Source organism: Desarmillaria tabescens (genome assembly GCF_030435595.1).
Source record: "Desarmillaria tabescens strain CCBAS 213 chromosome Unknown EV420scaffold_60, whole genome shotgun sequence".
NCBI classification, from domain to species: domain Eukaryota; kingdom Fungi; phylum Basidiomycota; class Agaricomycetes; order Agaricales; family Physalacriaceae; genus Desarmillaria; species Desarmillaria tabescens.
Genome location: NW_026848359.1, coordinates 165,639 through 187,013, shown reverse-complemented (window position 1 = coordinate 187,013; position 21,375 = coordinate 165,639). Strand labels below are relative to the sequence as shown.

Genomic DNA, 21,375 nt, shown 5'->3' with positions numbered 1-21,375 from the left:
TCTGTGTTGTGACATTGATGTCGGCCGACGCAGAATAACTGTTTGGGGAAGTTCATGTTACTTTCCCATACTACTGTAGTTTGGGAAAATGGCAAACTCGAAATGTTGTGAGTGAGCCCCGATGATATTTTTCTACATGTGGTACATATTGTTAATACACCTTCGAGAGACTAAAAAAATACTAACGAAGAGATCATGGTTACATCTGACAAAAGATGTTGGTAGGAAGGGAATGGGGGATGTAGCATGTGTGGTCTGGTTGTATAAACAAGCTACAGAATCGGATTAGAACGACCCAAACAAATTAGAAAATGCGGACGCCGCTCTATCGTTTGCGATAGAAGACAAGGTTAAGGAAGAGAGGTCCGGAAGGAGCGAGGAATAATTCATGAGGTCGTCAGCAGCAGAATAAACCAGGTCCTGGGCAGATCCCCATTCATTGTAAAGGCTTCTATTAAGTTGATCAGTAATCATGTCGAGATAAGAAGGCTGTAAGTGATCATAAGCAAGCTTGTTCTCGTAGTGGAGATGGAATCATGACGAACATCATGACGATACAACCTGGCCAAGAACTGGCCAAAGTCCTCGTTTTCGCTCATAGTGTCGAGCCCCCCAGTCTGAGGAATATCAAGCTCGACGGAGGGAGACGAAGTGGAAGGTGTAGGATGATAAAGGCTCTGCATCAGGTACATAGCCTGGCTCGTAGCAAGACCGGGGGAGATTTCATTCTCGTTCCCGTTCGCCATGAAAGGCTGAGTTGGGTCGTTGATGGGAGACGAAACATGGACAGTAGACTGGAGAACCTCAGGCGCCGAGGGGATCGAGCTCGGAAGAGCGTGGAAGAACCTCTGCGAATCCAGACTGATTGCGTTTGCGACGCGTTGGTCTTCTTGCGTCCGTGCGCTTTCTTCTCACCTTTGGAGCGGCGAGGCTTGTATATATATCCAGGATGCTTGCGAGCATGATCTTCCTTTCTGCACCTGGCGAGCTCCTTGTAGTGAGCCTGTCTCTCCTTGGGAAGCTTACTCCACCCGGCAGCCAACACACTGACCTTGGTTTGTTTCTGTGAGAGACTCGGCTCTTTATGAAGAGCCAGAAACTCCGATCGGAATATCAAGAAGCAGTTCGATGGACAGGGTATGTGAGGTTCATCCGATTGGCTAGTAGGAGATGGAGCTGGGGAGGACGCATAGGAAGAAATGGGTGTAGACGCTTCCGTAGACGGAGTTCCAGCTTGGGTCAACGAGCCATTGAACTTGAAGTTCAGTTCAAACCCTTGGAATAAAAGTCAAAAAGAGAGATCGTAACATGATTGATCGAGTAGTACTAAGTGTACGCGGACAGAGTGTGAGCCATAAAGACGCGATTTTTCGGAGTCAACGAGGAAGATAAGGTGCTGTATGTGTATATGACGTGTCCTGATGGTGAAACTGGTCAAGTTGCGGCGAGGGGGGTCTCATTTTTTGCGGTTCTTTTAGCAACGTCCTGGAGGTTACTAGGTACTCCCTTTTATGGGTCGTTAGTAGTACGTGAGAGAGATGTGTCAAGAAGGACCCAATTTGTGTCTTGCGCTTCCACACAAAATTCCGCTCGGCTTGATGACGGCATCTCATTTATGGGTCAATTTGACTACCAAAGTCCCGAGCCCTGTATCTTCCTTTGTCTCATGCCCCCATTACGGTTTCCCTGCTTTATCTCAGCATTTCACTGGAGATAGTCAAGCGCCAACAGCAGCAGCTGTCTGTACAAGACCACTTTGCCACAAGATTAGCCAAAGGCCTTCAAGGTAAACGGGAATAGTTAATGGCTGCATTGGACGTGTTGGACGCGCATGAACAGGATAAATTTGGGGTTAACGAACTTCCGCGCAACGCGTTATGCATTTCCCATAATCCCGACTTCTGCCCAACTGTATCGAAGAGATGCTCTAGCAAGTATGGACTCGGGTCGATGCCGAATTATGCCGCGGCAGCGGACCGACAATTCTGCCACCCCCTGACTTCTCTTGACAACTCACCGCTACTCAGAATACTGTACCTCCCCTGGACGACAGCGACATAGCTCCAACTCGTATAACATGGCTCGCTCTGTCCTTCTCACTGTTCGCATCATTTATCTGCCTCCAAAGGCTGCCATCTTCATTCCAGAAGACTTGGAGGCTGCTATCGTTGTTCTCCGAGCGGATTTGACATCTCTACGCATCCCCCACCCTAAGGCGTATACTATAAAGATACTTTCCCCGGGAGTAGTCAGATTCTGTTGGGAAACTGAGATGCACAGTGTACGTCACTTTGCTTGTATCCCTTCACTACTCAATTCGTGTCTTACTATGTTAGTGTAGACACTCCATACGCAACTATCGAAAAGAATCCCAAAATTGTCACAAGGAGAGTTGTTCAAGCGAGCAATGTTAGTATGACAACATCCGTATCGGTCGTCTACATGCCTCACCATTCTGTTAGCTCGAAGATGAGTCTAAAGCAAGAGTGAGGGCATTGTTATATAGTGATCTTAACTGATTTTTTACCAGGCCAGGCAAGAAACTCGATCCTCCGCCACAACCTAATATAAAGTACCTGCTTCCACAGCATGTTCCCGATTCAGTCTTCGGTCCCCAGGGCTTTGTTCCTATCCTAGAGAGTTCATTGGGTGGCAGTGCACCATCCGAATCATCTAGTTCAGCCCAAATAATAAGTGCAGACTCGTCATACCCTCAATACGCCGGGTCAGAGTGTTCGGTGCCCACGTCCGGTACCGCCGAACCATATCCAGATGAACTAGAAACGCTTTCGCGACTTCAGAGTCCTGTATCACGCTGTACTTCGGTGAAAGAAGAAGCAACATCCGTATGTTGTGATCATCCGTTTATGATATTTACTAATCTGAGCGCCCTTAGGTTGTGATCGGCAAGCGAACCTCTTGCTCGTTATTCTCACCATCGCCAGCCAAGAGATATCGTAGCAGAAGTCCGTCCAATAACGACGAGTTCTCCCTGCTGCATGAGCTTGGGTCACTCAGTGAAGAAATCAAGTACCTCGCTGCAAAACAATCTAGGATACGGGAGAAGCTCCAAGACTTGGGGGTGTCAAGTATCCCTGAGCCCGACTTTTGTACGTCCCTTCTGTCGTATTTACCCCACTTACCTATGCACTTCGGCTAATAGTGTCTCGGAACCAAATAAGAGATCTCGAGTTGGAAATCGAGACTGAGAGGAGGCAAAGGATCGAGTGTGAGACGGTGTTGATGGATATCCGGCGAGAGTGTCGGGTACCTTTTATCGTTCCTGCGTTGTTTGATGCGTTTATTGATATTTCGAAATTGACGACGACTGTCGTAGATTCTCTTCATTAATACTGTAGAGTCATTATGTATCATAGACTTTTTATTATTTAGGACTCGGAGGATGTACTGTACTAGATTAACATGATTATTCAATCGAAAAGCTCATGTTCATATCGTCGGCGTCTGGAGGTAGAAAGAAGAAAGATTTATGAACACGATCGCATTATCCGTGAGCCACATGAGAACGAGAATAAAGCTAGTGTACCAGTTCATGGTCCTTGCCTGGACGTCTATCTTTCTGATCCGCCACTTGAACACGGCATTCCATTTATGGGGTCAGTTTCACTACCAAAGTCCAGAGCCTCTGTCCTTCCTTTGTCTTTCGCTCCCATTACGGTTTCGCTGCTTTACAAGCTATGTACCCCTTTTCTACGCGGATAGCCAACGACATCCAATGACTGGGCGCACACAAGATTAATTCAGTTTATGTAAAAGAATCCATCTACATATATCATTTTCTTTGTCAGATCAGTCGATGCTGATGGACGCCGCGGAATGTTGAACATCACGTATCCTACCACTTCCACCACGGTTCTCACTATCGACCTATTGTCGTGTGTCTGGAACTACACTTACCATTCGGTGTCCTGGCTGTCCCACTTATACTGGTACTCGGAAGATCTGACTTTGGGTACCCTTTACCGACGGCGACGTGGCTTACATGGTTCTTCTTACTGTTCGCATGACTTATCTGCCTCCAAGGGCTGCTGCCTTCGCTCCCGGACCAGAAATATCCAAGAATGTGATCAAAAAGCTCCGCAAGGACTTGACGTCTCTGAACATCCCGCTCCCCAAAGTGTCTTCTATAAAGATCCCGACGAAGGGTGTTGTCAAGTTTTACTGGAAGACAGAATTAGGCAGCGTATGTTTGTTTGTCTAAATGGCTTCGCATTTTGTGTCTCACCACATGAGTGATAGCCATTCCATGAAATTCTGAAGAGCAGAATATCAGACGCATCGCGACAACAGATGTCCAAGCTGTCAATGTAAGCACAGAATCAATATCTGACGTCAACGAGTCGTCTCATTATTCCGCTGAACAGCTCAGCTATTACCTTGAAAGAGTGAGCATCCCGTTATGTCTGGGTGCTCTTAACTGATTTTAACTAGACCAAAGAAGAAAACCAACCCTCCGCCTCGACCTGTGGCACACCATAGTCCCCCATCGGTTCTCATTTCTCAGATGACAACTATCCCACAGAGTGCTTTGGATGCACCATCACAATTATTTCCATCGGATCATACCCGGATTGCACAGATGGACGTGCCATATTCTCAATATACGATGCCAGGTCCAGTACCTTCGCAGTCAGAGGTCCCGGTACCCATGTCCTCTGAGATGCCTGGCCCATATTCTATCCCCGTGCATCAACCGGAGACACTCTCGTTACCTCAGAGTACTCCTTTGGAAGAAGTGACATCCGTGCGTTGATACAATTCTTTTACGAGAGTCTTTGCTAATGGACCGCCCCTCAGGTCGTGATCGGCAAGCGAACCTCGCACTCGGTGTCCCCCCCACCGTCAGCCAAAAGATGTCGTAGCAGAAGCCCGTCCGATGACGACGAACTCTCCTTGCTGCACGAGCTTGGGTCGCTCGATGAAGCGATGATGTTTCTTGCCGCACGGCAGTCAAGGATACGGGAGAAGCTCAAAGATATGGGAGTGCAGACTGTCCCTGAGCCTAACTTTTGTATGCTACCCTCAATCGTTTTCTAGTTCATTCACTCACGTGCGTGGGCTAATAGTATCCCGGGATCAATTTGAACTCGAAATCGAGGCAGAGAGGAAGCAGAGGATTGAGTGCGAGACGGTCCTGATGGATATTCGGCGAGAGTGTCGGGTACCTTTTATAGTTCCTGCCTTATTTGACGCGTTTATTGATATTTCGAAATTGACGACGGCTGCTGTAGATTCTCTTCATTAACGCTGTAGAGTTATTATGTATCATGGACTCGTTATTTTTTATGACTCGGGGGATGTACTGTACTAGACTGTAACATAACTATTCAATCGAAAGGCAAGCTGATAGCTCATCTTCATATAACTGGCGTCTGGTGGTAGGGAGAGAAGAAAGATCTATGGGCACGATTATATTGTTTGTGCTATCCGTGAGCCACATAGGAACAAGCATTAAGCTATGAACCGGTTCATAGTCCTCGCCTGGACGTCTATCTCTCTGATCCGCCAACCGACGCAGGCACCAGGGCTCCATACACTGATACTGTAATCTGGGCTGGACTCTCTTTCCCATACTCCAACTTCGATAGTGACATCGATTGCGCATTGTTTTCATTTTACAACGCGCATTAAACGCCTAAACCCTAACGCCACCAATCTTGCGCTCCCGGAGGTCACAGTTTAGCTTTGAACCCCATCCTCGGTGATTGCCCGGAAATCGATAAGTGTTGTAGTAGAATGAATGGACGCAGTCATCTGGACACATGAATTGGTCTAGTGGCGAAGCAGTATGTTTTGACTACTTATATATATGATAGAGCGGGTATTACTATTTTCCTTTGATGCGGAAACAACGATAGATACAAAGCAATGCGATGTGCGACTGACTGAATGTTCCCGATGATAGTGTTTGAGTGATAGCGATGGTAACACGAGAAATGACTTGCAGAGAATGTCCTGGACATGAAAAAGAGAAAAATTTACGCTGCATGGTGGCTGAAAGACCTCAGAAAGTGCGCTGCAGGCACCATCGGCGTAGGCTGGGCAATAAACGGCGAGTCCTCACGCCTCCTTAAATCCACCAGACCCAACGCGTTATCGTTTTCCTCTGCCGTCTCATCAACCAATCCCCTCCGACCAAGGCCCTCCGCCGACGTGGGCCTGACCGTCGCTCGCGAAGCCGGAGGAAGACTCGGGACAGAAGAAAGTCGTCGATGGCGTCCGCGCGGGGCAGGCCTCGTTTGAGGAATCCATTCAACTTCTAAAGGCGACAAAACACCACCCTCTTCCTCGCGCGCTGGATTTCGAAGAGGCAGGAACGCGCTTGGGTCTCCTACAGGCACGACGTACGACTCGGGTGCACCAGGAGTAGCTGGAACAAAGGAGGATAGAATATTCATGCTGCGCAACGAGCTGCCATCGGAAATTGCTGAAGTACCCCACGACACGATAGAAATGTTGTCTGAGGCCGAGGGAGGCGGTTGGTCTTGAAGAAGCATTCGTATTCCGGTGCTGAAACTTCGCCTGCGTGTTGTTGCTCCGCCTGTCCTAGCATTACGCTGCTGCGATCCACTTTGGGACGATTGAGGCTGCTCAGGCGGCCTTGCTCTAGCACGAGACTCAGTAGATTCAGAAATCTGCTGGGAACTGCCACGGCCCCCTGCTCGAGAATCTGTGACTGATGAATTGGATTGAGTCTTCGAAACAGGATTTTCCGGACTGCGTTGGGAGGAGTTAGCAGAGGTGTCGAAGCTGACGCGAGGAAAGGTATTGCTGCGTTGATGAGGCCGCCCCTCAGACGATGCTCCGGAGTTTGTAGACAAAAGTGACGTCGTCGACGCAGTGGTCTGTAAAGCATTCGAGTGCTTTGAGGGTCCAGCTTGAGGAAGAGATTGCTCCGTGAAGTGGCCAAGATGGAAGCTACCATCATCTCCTCGCAGATATCCGATCAGCCTGCCCGCTCCTAGGAAAGAAGGCCCATCATGACACTCTTGTTCCGGAGGGATAGTGACACGGGATTCTGGTTGAGCACCACCGACAATGACGTTCTGCCTTCCGAGAGCAGGATCGTATTGACTTTGCGCTTGCTGAATCGCCTGCGAGAGTTTCGACGATACTGAAGGATAAGGCTGGGTATGGCTAGTGCCCGCGGTCGTGGGTAAAGATGGCTGATTGTTCAACATTTGGTATTCGGGTAGTTGGAAGATGTCTTGGGGTGGAGTCGGCAAAGGGTTCGGTCTCTGCTTTCCCTTTCCCTTGGTGGGTCCATCATCAAAGAATGAATTAACTATGGCAAGTTGTTTGCGCAGGTGGTCGACCTCGTCTCGGTATCTTCGCATCTGGAAACATAGCGTTACTACATGTGATGAACATAGATTTTAGCCGGATTACCTGCCTGTTGAAAGGTCAGAAAGACTCGGGAAAAGAGGAAGGTGAATACGTACGATAGAAGTTGCTCATTTTCGCTGACTAGCAGGGCCTCAAAATCCTTATTCCGCTCATCTTCAGTACGGGTCGCCTTGACTTTCTGTGTGGCGGTCCGCATCAGAACCTTTGTTTTTTCGTATTTATGTCTCAACTTTCGGAGGGAGTCCGTCCCGTCAAGCGCGTTACGAAGAGGCTGATACTGTGGATGGTCAGATATCAAACATGGACGATAGAGCGGATATATATACCTGGTCCTCGTCTTTTCCCTCGAGGAATTGTTGAATCTCTGCGCCCAACTCCGGATCTGGTTCCGTCAGTTTCCAAGCGAGGACCAATCTCTGTAACAAATCATTGTGTTTCATCTCATCTGCAGGGGGGCCATTTGCATGCAACCTTCGAAACTTGACCGGATCTCGCTTGAAGCCTTTCCTGCACAAAGGGCACGTTGGCGGCCTGTCTGCGATACTGGTGATATTCGTCAAGCAACTGCCCAAGAAGTGAGTCGAACATCGGTCCAAAAAACAATGAGCCACACATACTCTTTGCAAAAAGTGTGGCCGCAAGGGATAACATGAGGCGCCTGATCCGGCTCGTCCCAAGCATAGGTCGAGAAGCAGATGTCGCACTGGCTAGCAGCATGTATAATGAGCGGCATGATGAACTCGCAGCATGGACTGCCTTGTATCCTTGCTGCCTGCAGATGTCGACGTGCTGGTTGCTGTCCAACAAGAATGCGGTAGAAGTCCAAATTTGGAGAATTTGGAGGCTTGTGCCGACGGAACGTGCGGGAAAGTCCGGACCGCTGAGTGGCAAAGTCCGAGCCACGGTTCGAAACTTCGACTTGAACGATATCCTTGAGGTTGAATTTTTCATACGATTCAACGTACATCATGGTTGGGAAACTAGAGACTAAGGTACGAATTCAAAATATTTATACAAGTCACGCCCTGATTTTTTCCCGCGGTGATTGTCCCTTCAAGGGTAGAAATTCCATTCCTTAAGTGGGGCCAAGTTAGCCAGCTCTTCGTGAAAGTCTGCCCACAACATCCTGGCCGCCGCAACCACCAAGAAAATCCGAGCGGCGAGGTCAGTTATACCACGATGTCGTCTACCTGCTTCTAAGAACAAAAGGGGGAGGTTCTCAGTGCCGCTATCCCTAGAACCCTCCCGTGCAGGGGCGAGACAAAGCATGAGCTCTTCCGATCTCACGTAGGATTGCAAGTCTGACCAAGCAAGCAAAAGAACGACACCCGTTTCCCTCGTCGTGAAGCGCTCAGGTTCCATGCGAACTATCGTCGTCGTCCAGTGCCCGAACCATAATAGGTGAATATTTTTACGTTCGTCAAAACGCCTTGGCAAAAAAGACCAGGGTTTCAGTCGCACATGCACAAGATACTCGTTTGAGGCTCATTGCGCCCCCGCCCTCTCGCACTTGTTCAGCCTTATTTTTCCCAATTCTTTTGCAGATGTTGCCCTTGACGGATGATATAATTTTTCATCTCTTGGGACCGTTTATTGGCAATTAAACCGGTTCTCATTGGCTACCGACGCTTTGAACAAAACAGCCGTAGGTCTCCACACGGCACACTCCCACTTTCTCTGATGCTGAATGTCCGCGGATTGGTCTCGACGATTCTACGAGCGAAAGGACGGACTGATCACCCTCTTTATTTTTATGTCTACTGTAAGGAATCACAATCAAGCGGCCTCTGGCCTATTCGACGGTCTTTTGTCTTTTCTTTTTGCATGCTTCTAACACCCGATCGTCCGCACCGGCATTTTCTCTTAGTTTCTCTTCAAACCTTCGCCATACTGAGCCAACCATACAACAAGATACACATCGGTGCCGACTCAAACTGACAAGTACCTGCTGCGAATACGTTTCTCACTACGTGTGCTCGAGGCTTGCAGTTGCTATACTCCCTTTCGACTTCCCCGACTCTAATAATCAGTTACCATGATGGATGGTATACATTAGACTTTGATCCTTCTCTCGTGGGTCGGTAATTTGCGAAGATCTGATACTACAATCTCCCGATTCAATGTGCTATTTCTGTGCTCTTCGACGGTACTAATGCTGTGGTGCGGTTCGTCGGGCGAGCCTACAGACTGGCGTCGCTACGTTTGTTCGAACTTCGAAATTGTCCCCGTACGCTTAAGGGTTGGCTGGAGCAATAAAGAATCTAGTTCTCAGAAGCTACGACGCACTAACATGGTTTTTTCTTCTTCGCTAGGCTAAAAGACCTCCTCTTCACTGACACGGTCGCGGAGAGTTACCCTCAAAAATCGAATGGGAAATGGAAGTTTCAATTAGATATTAGAATCGCGGGCCGATATGTCAAAGTCGCGCCGTTGCGACTCCTTGTGATACCAGCCATCCTTGTGCTGAACAGGTGACCATTATGGAACTTACACGGCCTCGTTAGACGGTTGTTAGACGGTTCGAGTTCATTAAATTCCTTGACGTTTATGACTAAATCCTCGTTAGCTGCTTGCACGATACTCCCGCAACAACTGCCAAGGAGACCATGAGTATCTAATTATCGGCAGCTAACCGCAGATGCGGGGAGGGCGGGGAGGTTCGTGGATACTGACTGCTGTAGAACACCCTCTTACCAAGGAGGTTGCGCGGGCGAAAGTGTTAGCTCCATATGCCTCATGTAAGACTGAAGGACCTGCCAACAGCCAGAGCACCCGGCAGACAGAGATCGCCGTATTTCACTGTCGTTTGACCGTCGTGAGGAGCTCTGTTTTCAATCAAGACGACACCCAATGGCCGGGTTGAATGTATGCGAATTGGTTAAAAAATTGTACGTCAACCACTAAAACGTCTTGGCAAAGACCGGGGTTTCACTCGCCTGAGGATCATTGCGTCCCCGCCCTCTCGCACTTGCGTACCTCATTTTTCCGATTGGTCTGTAGATTGCTGGTGATGTCATTTTTGGTCTCTAGCAGCCTGATATTAGTAACTAATTCGGTCCTTATTGGCTACAGGCGCCTGGTATATGGTGAACAACCCTGGATCACCACACGGTACATCCCCAACTGCCTCTGATGGGGAATATCCGCGTACTTGCCTCGACGGTTCTACGAGCGAAAGGACGGACTTCTCTTTTTATCTTTCAACATAAAAAAATAAAACAAAAATCAATCCACCTCTGGCCTATAAAACACACAAATGGCTCGCCGTATATTCCCATCGCATTGCCCCACTGATTGCGAACATGAAGGCTGCTACTCTCACTTCCCTCCTCGTCTCTGCCTTGCTTGCTGCTGCCCATCCTGGCCTCCATGCGCCCAACAAGCGTTCAGAAGAGGAGTTGGCCCGTCGCGACTTCGCTTCAAACAAGTGCGCGCGCCATGTAGGCGAGATGCAAAAGCGACGCGTAGAAAAGCGCGCGCAGGTTCTGACCAAGCGAAGCGACACCAACTCGTCGGTTACCATCACGACCGAGTCGCCGTACTACCCTACGATTCAGAACGAGACGTGTATCCTTACTCCCGAGGCCACCACTGGTCCTTACATCTGGGAAGTTTCCCAGACTCTGCGCCAAGATATGACCGAGGATCAACCTGGCATTCCTTTGATCATGGTACGCTCCGAGATCCTGATTCATAGTATCACTCGCATCTAATTCGTCTATCCAGGACATTGGTGTGATCGACATCAACACCTGCGAGCCAATGCAAAATGTGCTCGTCGACCTCTGGCATTGCAACGCCACGGGTTCATATTCCTCGTTCACCAAACTCTCCCCCAATACTCCTTTCGAAGAACTGCTTGAGGAGCTGAACTATACCATCGTCGATGATAACTTTGATCTTCACACCGACGACACCACCTTCCTCCGAGGAGTGTGGCCTACAGATGCCAACGGTGTGATGGAGATGAAGACGATCGTTCCAGGATTCTACGTTGAGAGGACCGTGCATATTCACGTTCAGGTGAATTGGCATCCAATTTCTTCGATACGGGCTTCTAGCTAATAATAATACTATGCAGGTCCACCAAGATTGGGTGCTCCAGTCCAACGGGACCGTCAAGACTGATACCACTGCCAACACGGGTCAGATCTTCTTGTCGGATGACTTGTCGGAGTATCTGATGGCGTATGAACCGTACGTCTCGCACACCGAGATTGAGAGGACTACCAACGCAGAGGACGCCATTTATGCAGCTGAGGCTGTCAACGGATGGTTCCCCGAGTTGGCTGTCATTCCTATGGATGGGGAGGATTACGCGAACGGTATTATTGGGTACATTACCATCGGTGTCGACTCCACTCGCACAAACGCGTCTACACTCATGGGGGACGGCGTGGTAACACACTAAACCCTTCGTAGTCTATAGATGACAAAATAGTTTCCCTTGTCAGTTTTATTCAATGCATTATACCGTTTGGAAGTCTTTCATATGAAGTATCATCGTGTGGTTATCAACGAGACTTGTCCTTTTCAAATCGCACGGACCAGCCGTGCCAGTTGAAATCCAAAGGTTTCTCCGAAATTCAGGGTCGCTTTCGTTTTAACTCAGAAGCGAGCTATTGGTGACTAGCTAAGTAAATGCCCTTGCCGATACTGCGCGCCATCAACTGGTCACTGGATCGTTACTTACCAGAATTTCTTTCACTGATTACGCTTGTCCTAGGACGGGCAAACTCTCATATCAGTTACTTGATGAACCTCTATCTTGTTCTTGTGGCTCCGCAAGCTACTCTTTTGACGTTTCGGAGGATGGCGTACCTCAAATTGCGGGACATCGTGCGACCCGTCAAAACGAAACTGAATTAGGTCTGGGAAATATGTCAAGAAAGGACTTCGGTACTCGTGATTCAAACATGCATTCAGAGCACGTTCGTTGACTCCAGTGGTGGCAGTTTTCTGGAATTCGAATTCTTACTAACAACTAGGATCCGGGGTTCCCCCAGGACTCACGCTTAAAATTAGTCCTCACCGATGATTAACCGCAGTTATAAATGAGATCAACAAGCGCCTACACTCTTCAACAAGTGGGTCAGTCTTCTGTATTATAGCTCCCCTTCGGCAGAAATCTCTTTCTGCTATTCGTATACTTATCCTCGTCTTCGATACTGGAGCTGCCCTTCCTGGAAGTCAATTCCGTCATTTCTCCGAGCTCAATGCCGGATCAATGTCTCTGATCTAATCTAGAGTGTCATGGTGGAAGACTCTTCGACCACACTTGGCGTTGCATGCAGGAAAGGGTGACGGTCACCAGTCTACTAATAGAAGCGGACAACGGCTCGGAGCTCGGAGACGCTGGGTTCATGTCCTCTCCGTTGAACCCAGCGGCAGCTAATATGATGACACCTTCTATTCTTCAATGTCCAATGTTCAATGTCAATAAGATCCGGCCTATCTCAAACCATCCATATCCGCAATGCGCATATGCAACGGCTCCTTGAATGTACCATGCAGCATAAAGATCGGGCGGACGGACCTAGATTGGAAGGTTCTACGCAGCGGTAGCGAAGACAGTTTTAATCGTTCCGGTGACAACCAGAAATTGTGAAATTGTCTCCTTTCGCGGTCTCTGAAATTCAGACGTGAAATAGAAAGGTCCGCTTGAATATATAAACGAGTGAATTCCGAAAATGCGATTATAGTACATATGTGTTCCGGTGGAAAGATAAATAGAGGACAATACGAGTGTGCTATCATATGGTGAGAAAACGAAGAACGGCTCTTAGCCATGGGCAAAGAGACAATAAACATAAGACAAACGACAGCGGCAGGGAGGGGGATTGAAACCAAAGGATAACAACACACCAAATCCGTAAATGTCCCTTCCAATCTATCGGATGGAAGATACCATATTATCTCGAAAGCGTATAGTACAGGAGCTCCATCAAGCATAGGTGACACCACTGGGCACCATCGATGTAGCTATCATTTTCCCCTTACCACTGCCAATGGATGAGTGATAAGACGAAAGGGGTGTCGCTCGAAAGGAGTTCGAAGTCTTCAAATTAGAATGACCGTAAATGGGAGTACGTGAAGGACCAGGGGGAGCGGAATAGAAGTTTGTGATGGACTGTGAATACGATAGGGTGGGGCGCGGACGACTTTGACTTTCTTCACGCCGCGTGCTGCGGCTCCGAGAAGTCTTGGGAGTCTCAGGTCTACGGGATGTAGAAGGCGCCGGCGCCTGGGAAGTATAATCGTCCTTTTCGGGGGTGGGAGGCGCATTGTCTTCTCCCTCCTTCCGCCGAGAACGTGAACGTGAACGAGAAGACCGGCCCCTCTCCAATTGCTGAGATTTTTCGAGGGCATGAGCTGCATCACTGGCACGAGTGATCGTTTTGCCGAGCACTTGTTCCGAGGTGGCCGATATCTCGGAAGCACGCGAGGGAGGGGGGTGCGATAGGGATCCATAACGAGATTGAGAAGTCGAGGTACTAGTAGAAGCGTGCTGAGAAGTGAGTGTTGAAGGAAAGTGACTAGATGTGAGATTTGGCATGGACGACGAAGCTGGAGAAGACCCTGACTCTTCTTGCAGTAAATCGTATAGACGGTCTCGGAGGTGTAAAGAGTTGTGCCTCTGAGGGGGTGCGGGTATTTTGATCCGCGGTGGTTCTTCTGAAGTAGAGGCACCAGGACTTGGCGAAGCTGGGCGAGTTGGTGGATCATCTGCGCTAGAGCTCGTCATCGGACCGGGAGCAGTCAACGACAGACCACTTGCGCCAAGAGGTGCAATGGGTTTGTAAGCCGGCTCATGTGAGGAAGACCCTGAGGCGGCGCGAGTCACGGAAGTAAGGCTTTGAAATGGATCATCAAAGAGATCGACAGATCGGCATTGGCAAGAGAAAGGGCAGCCTACGGCTCCACACCGCTCAGGCTTCGGAATCTTCTTGTCGCAGCATTCCTCGACATCAGGGAGTGCCACGATGCTTCCTATAGCTGAAGTCTGGGGGATCGTACCAGCGACTTCTGGTAGAGGGGAGATCAGGAGCTGTGTGGTCAGAGGAGAGAGGATATCTTGATCTTGTGCGGCTTCGGTGGAAGGCCGTACATCGCTCGCATTGTGGACTTGTTCAGACTGGGATAAAGGATCAGTGATGCCGTATTGACGTAACACGTCTCTCAACCTAGTCCTCTCGCTTTCGGCATGCAGATACTATACGGAGAACTATAAGTAGCCGTCCTGACTCGTAGATCGACGGAAATAGACTTACTAGCCTGGTGATGATGAGGAAATAGAGAAACACGTCAGTGATAGGAATGTTGGAGACAAGGACACGGCTCACTCTGCAACGCCGAAGTACGCTCCTTGAGCCTTGCTGCAATAGTCCCGTAAATTATCCTCCAGCGCCTGTGCATTCCTCCTATCTCTCTTCATGTCTGCCTCAAGATCAGCCACCATCTGATCTGATCGAGCTTTCTCCGTCGTCAGATGCGCCAGCTCTCGTTTGGTCTTTACCAAATCGCTCTTGACGTCGCATAGATATGACACTACTCGATGAATAAACCGCAACTCCGTAAACTACGCGCCCATGAGCAAAAGGGGATATAAAACCAACATGAAGCATGACGCACCAGATTACGCGGCTGCCCAGCGAGGAAGGACTTGCAATCCTGGATGAGCTGTCGAAGGCTCGCCTCTGTCGACCCTTCGTTGGCAATGTTCGCGATGGCCTCCTGCAGCCGTCGAGCCTCCAGCTCAGCTGGAGAAGCACTGGGTGGTCGCTCGGGAGAATGAGACGATGATCGAACATCGTCCACGTCTATATGAAGCTTCACGAAACCCTGCGGCTCAAAGCGGCTTCGACAAAGAGGACACTTGAGACGCGTGATCTGATTGAGGCAACTGGTGAAAGAATTGAGAACGTTAGCAGCGAGAACAAAGAAGACGACTCACTTCAGGCAAAAGACATGTCCGCACTCTATTGAGCAGGGTGCTTTGGTGTCGTTGCCAAAGGGTTCGAGGCAAACGTCGCACGTCGAGCCAGACCCAAGACAAAGCATGAATGAAAGATGGGGAGGGATGCCGGAAAGAAGGGGCTCAAGAACTGGAAATAGATAGGCAGCGTACCCTTTTGAAGGAAACGCGGGGTGAATATCATGTACAAGCCGAAAACACGTGGGAGACTTCGTTGATGGCCAACGATACGGTGGAACAATCGGGGTAGAACAGGGGACCACTCAGCATGGCGACTATATCAATGTTGGATGAGCCAAACGGAAACACGAGGCCGCTGCTTTGAAGCCGGTCAGATGAACTGGGTCGAGCCAAGCCGGGCCTTTGGTCACATTCCATCAGTGACCGGGATGGGTCTAGCTCGAATCTAAAAAGTCACTTCGACTGTTCAGTGCACACTTTGGAGAGCGTGACCGCTGCTGGGCTTTATGGTGGTGGAGAGCACATCGGATATGACCCAGGCTCTCTCTTGAAGGCCACTTCCACCGACCTTGATCGTTCTTTGTAAAAAAAAAAAAAGACTATCGGGCCGGGTGGATCGGAACAAAGCTCAAGGCGGAAACAATGTGCCTGCGTGTAGGCGATCCTTGGGACTTCGAGAATGACTTCTGCTAAAGCGCAGGATGGGAAAGACTATCGGCGATTGACCATCAGAATGAAGACCCACCAATGGACAAACGTGAGAGGAATTTTATTATTATTTGTGAACCGAATTCTGGGTCCAGAAGACGCTCTCGTTATATCGAATCCGAGCGCTTTAATGCGATGAGAGATATTGAACTGTCAGGACCTCACATCATACATGACGATAGCGATTAATCGCTTGCTTCGAAAGCCATACTCAATGGAGCGATGTTGCTAAATTTGACTTGTCTTTGGGTTAAACGCTTGCTCTGCAATGGAGAGTAGAACAGCTGAGTGGCGCATTGAAGCTTATAGGAGAAACGGGACGATAAGGTAAAGCAGCAGAGCTGACTCTTCTTCGCTTGCTAGGCTGAATTTGCCGGCTTGAATCAACGTAATCCTAGAAGAGTAATGTTACCCTGACTGGCTCGCTCCTGTCAGAACGTGAACCTACCGTACAATGTTATGCTCAGGCGTGATACAGAAGACGGTGACCCTGGCCATCTTGAGAACCCATCTTGAGAACGGATGTACTTGGTGCTGTAGGGCTCTTCGAGATAGGATATACTGTTTTCGGTATCCAGTTGCTCCGTGTCAGCAGGACATCCCATACGGATCCTCTTGTATCATCTCTTTGCGCCGTTCGCTATGAAACGGACTGGAAATATTAAAACTCGAGACGTAGTTTGCTGCAAGAAACACGTCAGAAATCCGGCGATACAGTATCGGGCCACAAGAAATACCTTGTCCTGAAGCTCACTGCTGACATCGCTCACCGTTTCCATCGCCACCGATAATCATGACTGTGTTGAAGCATTCGGAAGAACATCATATACCATGAATATTCGCATTAAAAGCAATATTGACAATATTGTGCCCAGCATGGCGAGGCACGAGAGAGGACCGTGATGGGGCAAGGAAATACGTGTCATTGTCACGTGCAGTGACTTGCCAGGCTGAATTTCGACACTCATTGCTTTCGTCCTTTCCACCATTATTCTTTCTATTTTATCGTAATGGTATGGATTCTCCTCTTGAATACTCGCCTACAACGCTGAAATTTCCCTCCAGTCGGATTCAGACTCACCGAAGACAAGTGGCAAGGCCCCGACTGTAGCAAAACCACCTGGCGCTCAGATTCGGTACGCTTAATACGACACGTTCGTGTACTGACGTGGACTCACCCTCTCCAAGACGCCGAGCAAACAATTCACAAGTATCAAGACCCAATTCGAGCCGTGCGGCAGGCGCTGGTGGATCCTCCAATACGATGTTGAAGCTCTACACCGACGACTCTCCTGGACTGAGAGTGTGAGTGATCACCCGTTCTTCTACTGGCTATCATGTTTGACGACGATGGAAATCTCCAGCGACCCATTCATCGTGCTTATGTTGTCGATAGCATTCATTGCCTCCATCTTTTTCCTTCACATCTCGGCAAAACTCATCCGTCTATTCACCAAGTAATCGAATTATTCGGAGGGGCTGGTAAAGGGTCACTAGGTGTCGAAGGCCGACCACCCTATTGTATCCCAAAACGTACTTGTTCGACCATTTATACCACTCCTTTTGATGCGGATTACATGGTCTGGGGTATCAAAATGAAACTGTCCGAAATGAAAACACACGGCTAGAGTATAGCAACATTCACACTCTCAAGATCTCAGGCCCAGGGATTGTCAAATTTTTCACATTTTTCCGGAGCAGATGATTCGAAAATTCGCTGGGACGCGCGCAACTTTGTCGGTGAAAAATACGCATCAGACCTTTCCGATATTGAAGCCACCTATCGCCTCTGCTCAGACTTACTACCACCCACGTCTTGTCAAGGTCGAGGTACTTACCTCACTGTTGTCCTCATATCACATATGCACATCTCATCTCATCTAATCTCGTGCGCTGAAGCTAATCTACCACGACTCTTCCAGATAACGATCTGGCAAGGCCCACTCACATAAACACCGTTGCATGTCCGCCACGGTTGAGGGTTCAGGTCTACGATAACACGCACAGGACAAGGCCGTGCAAGGTTCGCCTGACACTAAGTATGTTTGGTCGCCATGTTACCTTCCTTACCTACTAACATGAACAGCGCATGTTCATCAAGTCATTTCCGCTTGAGTTCAGGCTGATAATGCGAAGCCTCTTAGTACCTCTTGCATTATGACTTATAGAGATCCCGGGTCAATAACCCAGCTCTCGGATTCTATCCGCGAGATCTTGGCTGGGCGCATCGCAAGGAAAATTTCCTTCTTCTTTCTTCTTCTCTACCTCGTGCTTGCTAAATCGGAGACCTTATCGTCCTTCGAAAGTGTGTACGCCAGGTGTCTAATGGCACGCATCTGCAGCATGTCTAACCATCATCATCACCCTCATTCATTCTCGACGTCCTAGGAATAGATCGAGTATAGAGTACTCTCCGGAGAGAAGAAATCGGCGCTAGCGGCCGAAAGAACCGATTGAAAACGCGGTAAACACGTGTTTGACTCTTGAACTGGTTTACTTCTCTGACAAGGCAGTGAGAAATAGGGTAGACGAGGGTTGCGAAAGATAGGGTCTTTCAGAATGCTGGAAGGAGTTAGGCGAAGAGAGGCGCCAAGGCGAGGAAGTACCACCCTTTTCTCCCCCAAGAGTAATTCCGACGTGTCGATCCGTGATAGTGCAAAGCAGATGTGAGAACGGTGGTTTACATGGAATAATTAATGAACGGGCGAAGCCTGAAAAGAAGTGAAGTGACCGGCAGGCATAGAATGGGGAGAAGAACGGAATATCTCTCGTTATTCTCTTCTGTGATTATCAGAGGTTTCGATAGGTGGTCGTATACTAGGAACAATCACTGACGAGCGTCCTTTCAAAGCGCCCTTTTCACCAAGCAAAAAAATCTCTACCTATCAGCTCGGCGTACACCTAAACACAGAGGTTATTTTGGTTATCAAAGAAGCAAGGAGGTACTACCGCACGTACCCGACACATGGGAAACTTCACAAAAATCTCTAGAGAACTCTGATTTCCCCAGCGGCCTCTGACGTAGTAAACCCCCCAATCATATCGTGAGGTCGTGTTTGCTCAACTCTGCTTTGAACCTCGGGAAAGGCCTGTCAGTGCTATGAAGGTCCCGAGTACCAAAGTATTGAAGCCGGGGCGTGGATAGCGTAACTGAACCAAGGTGCGTCCTCTCCCTCGAGGCTCTCTATACCCGGGAAACGGAATGAACTGAACTGTCCATAATAAATGGTATTTCTACAATGGAACACTATATTTGATAAATCATTGCGACATCGTATAGGTGATGTGATGTGACCAAGCCAGGGTCCTACCGACGACCCTGGGACTGTTTCCCATCCTCGATTCATACGGCAGAAATTCACCGGACACCACGACTTTCCAACGAACAGATACTTGTCCTGTACTTCAAGGCGAAGCACTCGGACTCGACAGACTCGGTACGTCCTCTGCCCTCGGATCCTCCAAATCTGAACTCTGCGACAAAAAATGATGACCTCCAACTTCATCATGGTGACATGATCGTAAGGCTCACCTTGTTACTATTACCTTCCGGCAACAGCCACTGAGGCGAATCTTGTGCCGAGGGGTCTATTGTACGCGAGAATTTCCTGCCAAAAGAAAAGAATGGAATCGACAGGCCATCTGAAAATTTATCGCACTCGACTATTGCTAATTAAAAAAGCCTATCGCACTCACGTATGATTATACTTCCCAGCACCACGAAGGAAACGATCGGTTGCAGCGTAGCCGCTAAGAGTTCCTGCTGGTTCTGCGGAGGGTATTGAGGTTCCGGCAACCTCGTCAAGGCAAGCGTAGAAACGAAGATAGCCCCGACTCCCATCTACCAAAACCATGGTCAAAAAACAATGCAGAAAGGGTAAATCGTGAAACACACAGGTCCTAGAACGCTGGTCAGAACATCAAAATAGATCCAACGTCTAACGCATACCAAAATGTCCAACAAAGAGTGCCTCCCTCCATGACTTAATCTCGGGTATCCATCTGTACAACATCAACAGCGAAGGAACCCTTCTCAACACCAGTATCACGATGAAGAGAACCACCAGTCTTCCAGGTGTAATCCCCAGCAACGGGTCGTCAAATACTTCAAACCGCAGCCATGCCCCGATATATACAAAACACCCGCAGTTAAGCATCAGATCCATAACCGATGCGAAAGCCTCGCCTTCAGTCTGTATATTAAAATCTCCATCCCACGACACAGCGGTGCCTAAATATAATCACTTTCGGTTGACGATATATCGAATCTAGAATGCAGAATACATACCTGCAGCAAATGCAGCGAGCAAATCGTCACTTCCAACGGTGCTTGCAATTCCGACGGTAAAGAATGTCAGGGCTAGATACTGTGCAATGTATGACTCGTGGTCGATATAGCCCTTGCGCAGTGATGTCTTCATTAACCAGGAGAACGTCAGACCTAGGAACCTCATTAATGAGATCTAACCCTGTGTATGGTAAGATATAGTATTACCCAGTATAGCGCCCAAGGCAACTCCCAAAATTACTTCGTCTGATGGTCAAATTAATATGATGTCAGTAAATAGCATGACAGAAAACGTGCATAACCATCCGATGATTAGCCACTTCTCAACAGCAACTCGCTTCGAAGATTCAACAGTGAGGTAGATCGATATCGACAAGAAGGGATACGCTTGGAGAATCTCCGAATCAGTCCTGGGTGAAAGGTTCCAGTCCCAACCCACTCACCAAGCCCATCATTCACTGCAGCCTCTGCAGACAACATATGTCGAAGTTGGACAGGGACGTGTTTCAAGGCGAACTGGCCCCCTACGAGAAACAAGTAAGCAGGCAAAGTCGAAGAAAAGAGAAGAGAAGAGGCCTCTCACCGACAATTGCTGCACATATGATAGGATCTGTTGGTGTAAGGCATGCTGCAATAGCTAAGCATGACACAAAAGTCAAATTATGGAAAAAGACCCTCAGAACACCTAGGATAATAAATCACTAATACTGCCGATCAATGTACTCCAAACATACACGCAACAGTTACCCACCCGAAAGCCATAGTAGGTACAACCATCACGAGCAGTCCCTTCGCGTGTTTTTTCATGTAGTTCCTAGGCAGCTCGACCCCAATCGCAAACAGTCCAATCGCCAGCACTATCCGCATAACTTCCAGGGTAACTTTGTGGGATAGTCCCCAAGAGCGAGGGTCAAAGACACCCAAGCCATACGGTCCCATAAGAACGCCGAAAGCGGTCCCTAGCACAACCTCGCTGATGGATAACTACCATAGCGAAGGTCAGACAAGCCCTAGCGAAGAACAGAGAGACAGACCTTGTCTTTGACAAGCAGCGAGACTACGGAAAACTATAAAA

The 21,375-nt window shown here is 48.7% G+C and overlaps 10 protein-coding genes across 10 annotated transcripts; 4 read left to right on the top strand and 6 right to left on the bottom strand.

Annotated features, from left to right (window-relative positions):
• Window positions 1–253: 253 nt before the first annotated feature.
• On the bottom strand, window positions 254–1,168 carry EV420DRAFT_1067299 (uncharacterized protein; the record flags this gene model as incomplete). Its single annotated transcript, XM_060465616.1, has 2 exons — window positions 254–489; window positions 546–1,168. A coding segment is annotated over one exon (486 nt), but the record flags the coding sequence as incomplete, so codon positions are not given.
• Window positions 1,169–2,047: 879 nt separating this feature from the next.
• EV420DRAFT_1577036 (uncharacterized protein) lies at window positions 2,048–3,472 on the top strand. Its single transcript, XM_060474521.1, is given in 7 exon segments — window positions 2,048–2,281; window positions 2,342–2,409; window positions 2,463–2,486; window positions 2,531–2,846; window positions 2,897–3,110; window positions 3,164–3,437; window positions 3,451–3,472. 6 exon segments carry the CDS (start codon window positions 2,078–2,080, stop codon window positions 3,349–3,351), a joined length of 1,014 nt encoding a protein of 337 aa, XP_060324617.1. The 5' UTR covers window positions 2,048–2,077; the 3' UTR covers window positions 3,352–3,437; window positions 3,451–3,472.
• Window positions 3,473–4,003: 531 nt separating this feature from the next.
• EV420DRAFT_1485098 (uncharacterized protein) lies at window positions 4,004–5,266 on the top strand (the record flags this gene model as incomplete). Its single annotated transcript, XM_060470158.1, has 6 exons — window positions 4,004–4,204; window positions 4,261–4,328; window positions 4,386–4,406; window positions 4,453–4,765; window positions 4,819–5,032; window positions 5,088–5,266. The coding sequence occupies 6 exons, from the start codon at window positions 4,004–4,006 to the stop codon at window positions 5,264–5,266; spliced, it is 996 nt and encodes a 331-aa protein (XP_060324616.1).
• Window positions 5,267–5,817: 551 nt separating this feature from the next.
• EV420DRAFT_1067189 (uncharacterized protein) lies at window positions 5,818–7,623 on the bottom strand. The gene is made up of 2 exons (XM_060465615.1): window positions 7,464–7,623; window positions 5,818–7,358 (listed from the first exon to the last, which is right to left on the bottom strand). Exon 2 carries the CDS (start codon window positions 7,356–7,358, stop codon window positions 6,000–6,002), a length of 1,359 nt encoding a protein of 452 aa, XP_060324615.1. The 5' UTR covers window positions 7,464–7,623; the 3' UTR covers window positions 5,818–5,999.
• Window positions 7,624–7,655: 32 nt separating this feature from the next.
• Window positions 7,656–8,101, bottom strand: EV420DRAFT_1278109 (uncharacterized protein; the record flags this gene model as incomplete). The annotated part of the gene is made up of 2 exons (XM_060468066.1): window positions 7,656–7,932; window positions 7,986–8,101. 2 exons carry the CDS (start codon window positions 8,099–8,101, stop codon window positions 7,656–7,658), a joined length of 393 nt encoding a protein of 130 aa, XP_060324614.1.
• A 2,158-nt stretch (window positions 8,102–10,259) lies between these two features.
• EV420DRAFT_1067058 (dioxygenase) lies at window positions 10,260–11,852 on the top strand. Its single transcript, XM_060465614.1, has 4 exons — window positions 10,260–10,375; window positions 10,441–11,039; window positions 11,095–11,391; window positions 11,450–11,852. Exons 2-4 carry the CDS (start codon window positions 10,671–10,673, stop codon window positions 11,777–11,779), a joined length of 996 nt encoding a protein of 331 aa, XP_060324613.1. The 5' UTR covers window positions 10,260–10,375; window positions 10,441–10,670; the 3' UTR covers window positions 11,780–11,852.
• Window positions 11,853–13,038: 1,186 nt separating this feature from the next.
• Window positions 13,039–14,393, bottom strand: EV420DRAFT_1066962 (uncharacterized protein). The gene is made up of 3 exons (XM_060465611.1): window positions 13,383–14,393; window positions 13,234–13,307; window positions 13,039–13,118 (listed from the first exon to the last, which is right to left on the bottom strand). The coding sequence occupies exons 1-2, from the start codon at window positions 14,111–14,113 to the stop codon at window positions 13,259–13,261; spliced, it is 780 nt and encodes a 259-aa protein (XP_060324612.1). The 5' UTR covers window positions 14,114–14,393; the 3' UTR covers window positions 13,039–13,118; window positions 13,234–13,258.
• Window positions 14,394–14,707: 314 nt separating this feature from the next.
• Window positions 14,708–15,429, bottom strand: EV420DRAFT_1278094 (uncharacterized protein; the record flags this gene model as incomplete). The annotated part of the gene is made up of 3 exons (XM_060468065.1): window positions 14,708–14,947; window positions 15,001–15,271; window positions 15,323–15,429. The coding sequence occupies 3 exons, from the start codon at window positions 15,427–15,429 to the stop codon at window positions 14,708–14,710; spliced, it is 618 nt and encodes a 205-aa protein (XP_060324611.1).
• A 1,508-nt stretch (window positions 15,430–16,937) lies between these two features.
• On the top strand, window positions 16,938–17,593 carry EV420DRAFT_1066811 (Pre protein translocase Sec Sec61-beta subunit). The gene is made up of 4 exons (XM_060465610.1): window positions 16,938–17,025; window positions 17,078–17,148; window positions 17,201–17,317; window positions 17,377–17,593. The coding sequence occupies exons 1-4, from the start codon at window positions 17,023–17,025 to the stop codon at window positions 17,471–17,473; spliced, it is 288 nt and encodes a 95-aa protein (XP_060324610.1). The 5' UTR covers window positions 16,938–17,022; the 3' UTR covers window positions 17,474–17,593.
• A 1,958-nt stretch (window positions 17,594–19,551) lies between these two features.
• On the bottom strand, window positions 19,552–21,289 carry EV420DRAFT_1066976 (Sodium/hydrogen exchanger). The gene is made up of 9 exons (XM_060465612.1): window positions 21,035–21,289; window positions 20,884–20,985; window positions 20,744–20,824; window positions 20,598–20,687; window positions 20,508–20,546; window positions 20,301–20,453; window positions 19,962–20,243; window positions 19,908–19,912; window positions 19,552–19,853 (listed from the first exon to the last, which is right to left on the bottom strand). The coding sequence occupies exons 1-9, from the start codon at window positions 21,237–21,239 to the stop codon at window positions 19,686–19,688; spliced, it is 1,125 nt and encodes a 374-aa protein (XP_060324609.1). The 5' UTR covers window positions 21,240–21,289; the 3' UTR covers window positions 19,552–19,685.
• Between the last annotated feature and the right edge of the window lie 86 nt (window positions 21,290–21,375).

Coding starts and splice junctions, on each gene's coding strand:
- EV420DRAFT_1066811 (XM_060465610.1), top strand. Junction 17,149..17,200: donor CCACCTGGCGCTCAGATTCG/GTACGCTTAATA, acceptor ACCCTCTCCAAG/ACGCCGAGCAAACAATTCAC. Junction 17,318..17,376: donor GACTCTCCTGGACTGAGAGT/GTGAGTGATCAC, acceptor GGAAATCTCCAG/CGACCCATTCATCGTGCTTA.
- EV420DRAFT_1577036 (XM_060474521.1), top strand. CDS start 2,078: ATGGCTCGCTCTGTCCTTCTCACTGTTCGCATCATTTATCTGCCTCCA. Junction 2,410..2,462: donor GAGTTGTTCAAGCGAGCAAT/GTTAGTATGACA, acceptor CCATTCTGTTAG/CTCGAAGATGAGTCTAAAGC. Junction 3,111..3,163: donor TATCCCTGAGCCCGACTTTT/GTACGTCCCTTC, acceptor TTCGGCTAATAG/TGTCTCGGAACCAAATAAGA.
- EV420DRAFT_1066962 (XM_060465611.1), bottom strand. CDS start 14,113: ATGACGAGCTCTAGCGCAGATGATCCACCAACTCGCCCAGCTTCGCCA. Junction 13,308..13,382: donor CCCCTTTCGTCTTATCACTC/ATCCATTGGCAG, acceptor TGCTTGATGGAG/CTCCTGTACTATACGCTTTC.
- EV420DRAFT_1067189 (XM_060465615.1), bottom strand. CDS start 7,358: ATGCGAAGATACCGAGACGAGGTCGACCACCTGCGCAAACAACTTGCC.
- EV420DRAFT_1067058 (XM_060465614.1), top strand. CDS start 10,671: ATGAAGGCTGCTACTCTCACTTCCCTCCTCGTCTCTGCCTTGCTTGCT. Junction 11,040..11,094: donor CTGGCATTCCTTTGATCATG/GTACGCTCCGAG, acceptor TCGTCTATCCAG/GACATTGGTGTGATCGACAT. Junction 11,392..11,449: donor CCGTGCATATTCACGTTCAG/GTGAATTGGCAT, acceptor AATACTATGCAG/GTCCACCAAGATTGGGTGCT.
- EV420DRAFT_1066976 (XM_060465612.1), bottom strand. CDS start 21,239: ATGGGACCGTATGGCTTGGGTGTCTTTGACCCTCGCTCTTGGGGACTA. Junction 20,986..21,034: donor CGGGTGGGTAACTGTTGCGT/GTATGTTTGGAG, acceptor TTATTATCCTAG/GTGTTCTGAGGGTCTTTTTC. Junction 20,454..20,507: donor TGCCTTGGGCGCTATACTGG/GTAATACTATAT, acceptor TGAGGTTCCTAG/GTCTGACGTTCTCCTGGTTA.